The sequence below is a fragment of the Capsicum annuum genome, chromosome 12 (genome assembly GCF_002878395.1).
Source record: "Capsicum annuum cultivar UCD-10X-F1 chromosome 12, UCD10Xv1.1, whole genome shotgun sequence".
Lineage (NCBI taxonomy): Eukaryota > Viridiplantae > Streptophyta > Magnoliopsida > Solanales > Solanaceae > Capsicum > Capsicum annuum.
This window is the reverse complement of record NC_061122.1, coordinates 43116633-43124905: the sequence shown is the minus strand read 5'-3', so window position 1 is coordinate 43124905 and position 8273 is coordinate 43116633. Positions and strand designations below refer to the sequence as shown.

Below are 8273 nucleotides of genomic sequence, written 5' to 3'. Positions count from 1 at the left end.
TACTAATAATTTGAGGAGGATAATTTGACGAGGAACACAGCTACTACTTTAGGTGAGTGCAACTATAATTTTTCTAATTCTATACTGACGTCACTTAAACAATCAAGGGTACGTAGCTCAGAATACAGATGTACTAGGGCACTCATATTGAAAACGAAATTTTTTTTGACTAGCAATGCATTGATGGATAATGAGCACGGACCTCAACTCTTTTTCACAAACATCACAAGCTACAATTGACCACTAGATCGAAGCCCAAGGGCAAGGAGTAGCCAGTCTCGTAGAGATGTATATCGAGCACTTCCAGACCTGCAGTTTACAGTTGTAGCTCAGCAATATGCAGTTCCAGACATGCAGTTTAGCAGTACCTGATGATCAATGTGCGTACAAATTGCGCGACACTTCTCACATTTTACAGTTGTAGCTCAGCAATATGCAGTTTAAGACTCATCGGGCCATATTCAATTAGGTAAACATTTGAAGCACAAGGTTACAGATATTGAATGCTAGAAAAGAGACAAGGATTTCAAAAATAGAAGTCTTCTGTTTTGAAAACCAGATGTACTACTACTACACAGAATCACAGACTAACTTCCCCAACAATACTCTTTTGAATCTCAACTGCAGCACCTTAAACCAAATATAGTGTGCTTGCAGATTTGGATACACAATTATGCCTGCCTCTCCTGATCAAGTAGTCCGGAGTGGAGGAGACACCAAAATTACACCATCTCCACGAACAAAGAGGAAAGGAATGGTCCGTCTTGTCGCCTAAAACACAATCAAGAGAACCATTGTCAGCTGATTTTGCAGTCATTAGTTTACGGAGACTGCAAAATCATTCTTCCCCAACAAGCATTAACTAACATACACACTACTCCTGCAAAAATCAATCCGGTATAATACATTCTAATCATGGGGCGAATCCATCCAGGATTTCAAGAAGATGGGGTGCTGTGCACTGTGATGAATAATCCAAGATTTAAATTTGATGGATTCAAACCTTTAGATTCTTACTGGCAAAGTGCACACATAGCCGTTTTAGCACTCTAGTTCAAAGAACAGCTGAAATTTATAAAATTTTAATAGTTTAGCCTCCTCAAAATCCACTTCGGAGTTTGGACATGCAGGTCTGAAGTTGAAAAACTCGTCAAGTTTTCGCTAACCTATGGGTTAGAACTTGGGTTCTGTCATACCCCTAATTTCGTTCCTAAGGTCTAAAGTTTGAAAGAAATTCAAGTTCAGGCCTGAGGTCTAAAGCTAGGCTTTGACAGAGTCCAACTTCAGACCTTTGATCTTTGGTTTTTAATGTTTCAGAACTCCTGGTATAAGTTAAGACTCTGGCAGAGTAATTTTTATTATTTTCAAAAATATTAGTAAGTTTTCACATATAATCCAATACACCCTACTGTACAAAAGGACATAAACGGGAGACAACTATGTCCTCTTTTCCTCTAAAAATAAATCAGGCTTACCCTTTGATTCAACCAGCCCACCCAGGTCAGTGATGAATGAGAACTGAAACAAATACTGGTACATACATGTGTTCTCTGGCCTTCTCTAGGATGATCAATTGCCAACATATGTATAGGGGGATAGAAGGTTTAAATGGGGAGAATACAAGAGGGTAACTTAAATTTGTACTAATCCTGAAGCCAGTATGCAAAAAGGGACAATTCTAAACAAACTTTTTAACTCCCACAAAACAAAAGGAAAAGAAATTTGAGTCATCAGCCTTGTAAATCAATGTGTACTCTGCAGTTACTGGTTGTCAATGGCCTCACACCACTGTCCAACATTTAGTTGTATCCATGCATCCACACGCAGGGGTCTAGGAAATCAACCACCCCGACATGCATTCTTGTTTTAAACTATAATCGGAGTTCATGTAAACATATGAGAAGCAACATATTGTTTCCATCTACTCATATAACTCGTTCATTTACATTCAAGCTACATAAGGAAAGCAATGCTTTGTAAAATGTCCTATTTTACTTGAGATAAGGAGCCCCGCCCTCCACTTCTGAATTAGGTTTGTAATTCAGTAGGTGCACAAGGAATAGAACTAGAGCTTAAAAATTGGTCACTGCTATGCTTTTTTTAGACCGCATTGTGTTTCCATTTGTTGAAGTGTGTAACCATCTCATCTAAAAGCTTAAGCTATTAGAGAGAACACGCTTTTATTATTTAATTATATTCTCAACACACACACACACACACCCCACCCCACACACAACGTGGGGGCCTGATTTTTCTTTTTTCATGGGCCAAGCACGTGGAAATTTTTTTAAATAATGGATGGCGGTGAGATTAGATCCTAGGACCTTTGCCTGCTCAGATTCCATGTTGACGTGTGTGACCATATCATCTAAAAGCTTAAGCTATTAGGGAGAGCACACTCTTATTATTTAATTATATTATCAACACCACTAAACAACTATCTACTACTTAAAGTCTTAAACAATGCTTTTTATACTTGTGGTGTGTCCAAGGCCAACTTGTGCTCACCTCAACTATTTCAGGGTACTTGCTACCTTCCGCAAGCATAGCTATCACATATCTCAGTCCACCAAGGCTAAGGCAAATGGGAAAAAAAATCACCTAATGCTTTTCTATGATAGAATGTGAACAGTATCTCCAAGGTGTTCACCTACTAGGCCATTTGGGTGCTAAACAATGTTCTCTCTATGCAAAAACAACAAATTGTTTCACTCCTTCATTCCTCTTTCTCAAGTACCCCTGCAGCAGCATAACATTAGAACCGTTGATCACTCCTAGATTAAGAACTACTATTACATTTTTCAAGACTCGAACATCTCCTATGAAAAGTCCTTTCAGAAGCGTAAGACAGGAAAAGGAATTTCCTTAATACCTCTTTTGCCAAAGACATTTCAAAGTATACGAACTGCCTAAAAAAATCCAGCGTACACCTATCATCCACTAGTCCCTACTTATCAAATGTCCTTTGGTATGAACAAAATGATTGAGCATCACCACCGAATACTACGAGGAGAAATGAACAAAATACAATGGAGAAAAATATATCGGAAAAAAATCAAAAACATTATCTGCTGAGCTTCAAGCTCTACTGGAAGTTGGGGTAATTCTAAAACACAGTTTTAATGGACGTGGAGTAGGTAGCCATCAAAGCCAACTTATCGTACAGAGCAGTAGATCCAACTGTCCAATTTATTACAACTGAGGGTCTGATGCTAATGAAACAATGTATTGCAATGACCAGAAAAAGAGAGAAGAAGTATATCTAAATTTCAAACCCAAAAAAGAAAAGAGCAGGTAAGAGAAATAAAGCATACCCGAACTATCTCTTCGTATGTTTCATCATCAATCTCAACTGTGGTCACAATTTCTTCAACATCACCAAGAATCATATTAAGATGCTGATCATAAGCCTGAAAAGGAAACCACACGACAGCTTAGTGTCACCTCACAAGATTTAAAGTCGACCCTACGCTACAATTCTTCTTCTCATTTCTAGTTAGATGAACACCGCTCTGCGGCATTCTCATAACAATCTTAAGGAATTGGTAGAAGTCAAAAGTAAAATATGATTCATGTATGCTTGTATATCAAAGTGGATTTTTGGAACTTAATATGCCTGTGAAATTAACCAAGAATCAGAAGACAAAAACAAATTCTAGTATCTTAAAGCAGAGCAATAGCAAGATGATTCCCTAAAGACCATAACATAACTCAGTAATTTCCAGCAACATCATGCGATTGCTATTCAGCATTCTCTGGTAATGCAACAATCTGACAACGAAATTATTTTCCATCTCAATAATAAGTGACAGTGCAAGCAAATATTACAAGAAAATGCCAAACAGTTAACAGAAACGGGAAGGCACCAATGAAAAATTGACCTAAGGGTTGATTGGCCAAGGCTTGAAATCATATCCAGCCAATGCATTGGTTTCTTCCCAACTCATAAAATTGTGCTCCACCTATAATTACTAGTATAACATCAATACCAACATACCCAATGTAATACCACAAGTGGGGTCCATGGAAGGTAGTATGTACCCAGACCTTACTCTTCCTTAAGAAAGGAGATAGAATGTTTCCTATAGAACCTCGTTCAAAATGGATGAAAAAGACAACAGCAGCAAAAAGCAGGAAGAACAACAAGAAAATACAATAATCAAGGCTAGAGAAACAACCCACGGAAATAAAAATCTAAGAAAACGAAAATACAAGACTAAAACTAATACTCCGGGAATGGAAAAGCAAAGCACTCAACTACCTACTAACCTACTACCCTAATTCTCGACCTCCACACCCTCCTATCAAAGATCATATCCTCAGTGAACTAAAGTTGCATCATGTCCTGCCGCAATACTTCTTAGACCAACCTCTAGTACGTGGGACTGAATATTGTACACATTGTCCAACCAATTTAACAACTGCTACTAATTACTCCTCCGTCCCACTTTATGTGGCACAAACCTTAGATATTTGTGTGGCTATAAATAATTTCATTAAAGGTACAAGAAGGAATTTTAAAGTTACATTCTTTCTAATTATAGAAAGGTGACATCATTTTGGAACGACTCCCTCTTACCGTACTTGTACTTGTCCAGTCTGGAAAACCAATGGATATTTTACCCATTTGTGCCAATTTTACCGTGGTTATTAATTAACATTCATTATCCAATCATTTCCCAAAGCATTCAATTTATTATATTCAAAAGGTAATATAGTAAAATTACTCTTACATACATTATTTCAAAGTTGTGTGTCAAGTCAATAGTGGACAAGTATTATTGGACAAAGGGAGTACTAAAAACGAAAGTGTGTGACATAAATTGAGATATAGGAAGTAAGCAAACGAACTTGAACATGAAACAAACTCGAAAATGAACAACAACATACCCAGTAAAATCCCACAAGTGAGGTTTGGGGAGGGTAAAGCGTAAGCAGATCTTAACACTACCTCGAGGAGGTAGAGAAGTTGTTTCCGAAAGACCCTAGACTCAAGTGTAGCAAATCCAGGTACAAAGAAGAGGAACATAGTGTGCAGATCATATGGCAACACGGGACAGTGCAAAATCTATCATAAAAACAATAATCAACAGGGTAGTGCGATAATCAAAACACAATAAATGACAACGACGACAGATATCTACTGCTAAAATTATGCTACCACACTACGACTAGTGCATGACGACACTCATACCTAACTAACCTTCTACTCTAATGCGGTCCTCCACATCCCCTATCTAAGATCATGTCCTCGGTAACCTGAATATGCGCTAGGTCCTGTCTAATAACCTCTCCCCAATACTTCTTCGGCGTACCGTGACCCCTCTTCGGACCTAACCCTAAAACGAAGCAAAAGGGCCACAGATACAACATAAGCTAGCAAAATTAAATTTTAAAAAACACCAAATTGCATAATATAAGGGTCAAATTCAACTAATCAACCCGATAAATTATCAACAACAAAAAAGATATAACAAACAAAAAGTGCAGTAAACAGTTAACATACATGAAGTTTGCCACGGATTTCTCTATAGGAACAGAGTTTAACATAGATTCTCTCGTTAAGACTTAGCCTAATGACATATAATGGTTCTATCTAATTAAAGAAAGGTGACATTCCCTTTAGGACCAACTAAAAAGGAAAGTGTGTCACATTAATTTAGACGAAGTAAACAAATCCTGAACATGAAAGAAAATCAAAAACAAAAAGCATCATAAACCCTAGAACGAAGCAAAAGGGGTATAGGTACTAGTACAACATAAGCTAGCAAAATTAAACTTTAAAAAACACCAAATTGCATCAATATAAGGCTCAATTCTACGATTCAACCCAATAAATTATCAACAAGAAAAAATACTACCTTTGTCCCAATTTATGTGTCACTTTTCATTTTTGGAGAGTCGAAAAGTTTGAGTTTGACCGTAAATTTGGGGATGAAATCTAAAGTTTTGTAAAATAAAATTTATATATTTGAAAACTACCTAAAAAGTAGTCATTCCCAATTATTAACAATTCAAAACATTTAAAAAACATATAAGAAAATTACGGTAAAAGATAAAGTTATTTGAATCTCAAAATCCGAAAAGCAAAACATAAATTGGGATGAAAGGAGTAAGAAGCAAGAATAGTAGAAAAACAGTTGACATACATGAAGTTTGCCACGGAGTTCTCTGTCAGAACGGAGTTTGACGTAGATTCTCTCGTCGAGACTTAGCCTTATGAGATCCAATGGCTCTTTCACTGTGCTCTCCTCTTCACTTCCCATTGCGCTTTCTTTCTCTGTGGAAATTCAAAGGGGACAATTTGATTGTTTGTAGGTTTATTTATGCCTAATTTATTTACCCTAATTATAAGGAGGGAAATTGGGGCAGGATTAGGTTGGCGGGTCGTTTTGAGGCCTTGTGTAGAGGCCCATCTGAGTTCAAAATGGTCCCATTTTGGTTTTTACTTCGTGCGTGGGTGCGTATATTGGAACCCGATTATTGCAGTGTCAAGCTACATATTTGTGGTATGATCAAGACCAACAACTTTCAACTTGGATTGCTTTAATTTGACACTACATAAATGTCATAACATATTATAGAAATGATGTAGCAGAGTCATTCACTTTTATTTTATATCAATAACGTCATTCCATTAAATTAATCATAAAAAAACATGAGGATGTGTATATATATACGCACTATTTTTAATGAGAAATATATTTGCTACTGTTATAAAATAACAAAGAATAAAGAAGAAGAGTAGAGAGAGAATAGAAAGTAATTCTTATTTCTCTTGGAAGATCTCTTGATGGTGTTTATTATAATGAAGGAAAATCTTTTTATTTATAAAGGAAAACTAACCTACTTTTTCATAAATAGACATTCACTATTATGGTAAAGTAGACATTCACTATACATGGTAAAGTAGACATTCACTATATATGGTAATATATTTATAACACTCCCCTTGAATGTCGAATTGATAGATAATGTGTCTTGTTAAAATCTTATTAGAAAAAATCCAGTGAAAAAAAATATAGTGAAGGAAAAAGAGCACACATCTCTAACACTATGTATATAGGCTGCCTCATTAAAAACCTTACAAGGAAAACTCAGTGGGACAAAACCTCGTAAGGAAAAAAGAGTACAACGCGTATTAACTCCCCCTAATGAGAACATCTTTGAACCTTTGCATCCCAATCTTGTGCACCATCTTCTTGAAAGTTGCAATTAAAGGAGACTTGATGAATAAATCAGCCACATTGTCGCTTGAACGAATCTATTACACGTTAATATTACTATTCTTTTGGAGCTCATGTATGTAGAAAAGCTTTGATGAAGTGTGCTTCGTTCTAACTCCTTTTATAAATCCTTCCTTAAGTTATGCTATGCATGTTGCATTATCTCCATGTAAAATTGTGGGTACATTGTCACATTTCATACCATATTTTTCTTAAATGAGATGTATCATGGATCTCAATCATACTCATTTTCGGCTTGCTTCATGAATAGCTATTATCTTAGCATGGTTCGATGAAGTGGCTACGATAGACTGTTTTGTATATCTCCAAGATATGGCAGTATCCCCACATGTGAACACATTGGATGTTTGAGATCAAGATTTATGCGGGTTAAATAAACACCCAACATCAGCATGACCAATAAGATCGGGACTGCAATCTTTAGAATAAAATAAGCTTATGTATTTTATCCTATTTTGATGTCTCCTAGTAGGAGCAGAATTATACCTTGCTAACAAATTAACCAAAAGGGCTATTTCAGACCTTGCAGTATTTGCAAGATACATGAATTCACTAATTGCACTAAGATGTAGTACTTCATAACCAATCGAAATTGGTATATTTCTCATTTCAGCAAATAATCTATTGCTTTTAAAAACTCTCCAAGAGCTTCAATAATATTCAAATCATCAATTTATCCCTTATAAGGATAATAAAAAAGTTTCCCAGAAACTTTTTGATATACTTCAGGCATTTTGAATCCTTTAGGAATTTTCATATAGATTTTTGTCAAGTGACAATATTCAACATTTCATATGCGACATCTTCAAGTGTATGGATTGCAAATTAAATACTCTCTCCGTCCTATTTTATGTATCGCCATTTGATCGGGGACGGAGTTTAAGAAATAAGAGAAGACTTGATAAAGTTTACCAAATTATCCTTTATCAAAAAATGTGTCAATATTTAATTTTTTAATTAAGTGGGATCAATAAGGATAAAAGGATAATTGTGCCTATAAAAGTTGCCAAATAAGGAAAGGCAACA

General features: G+C 36.0%; 1 protein-coding gene across 3 annotated transcripts; it reads right to left on the bottom strand.

Annotated features, from left to right (window-relative positions):
- Positions 1-147: 147 nt before the first annotated feature.
- Positions 148-6548, bottom strand: LOC107851126 (sm-like protein LSM3A). Of its 3 annotated transcripts, none has more exons than XM_047401018.1 (3): positions 6150-6418; positions 3315-3410; positions 148-309 (listed from the first exon to the last, which is right to left on the bottom strand). In XM_047401018.1, exons 1-3 carry the CDS (start codon positions 6264-6266, stop codon positions 244-246), a joined length of 279 nt encoding a protein of 92 aa, XP_047256974.1. In that variant the 5' UTR covers positions 6267-6418; the 3' UTR covers positions 148-243. The 3 variants fall into 3 exon arrangements, with proteins under 3 accessions (XP_047256974.1, XP_016551530.1, XP_016551531.1); XM_016696044.2 differs by lacking the exon at positions 148-309 and adding an exon at positions 435-771 and having other exon boundaries at positions 6150-6548; XM_016696045.2 differs by lacking the exon at positions 148-309 and adding an exon at positions 435-801.
- Between the last annotated feature and the right edge of the window lie 1725 nt (positions 6549-8273).

What these genes read in the sequence shown, in the direction of transcription:
- LOC107851126 (XM_016696044.2), bottom strand. Translation starts at nt 6,266, where the DNA reads ATGGGAAGTGAAGAGGAGAGCACAGTGAAAGAGCCATTGGATCTCATA. An exon ending in AACTCCGTGGCAAACTTCAT is followed by an intron (nt 3,411 to 6,149) that starts GTATGTCAACTG and finishes TTTCCTTTTCAG; the next exon opens with GCTTATGATCAGCATCTTAA. An exon ending in CATACGAAGAGATAGTTCGG is followed by an intron (nt 772 to 3,314) that starts GTATGCTTTATT and finishes ATTGTGTTTTAG; the next exon opens with GCGACAAGACGGACCATTCC.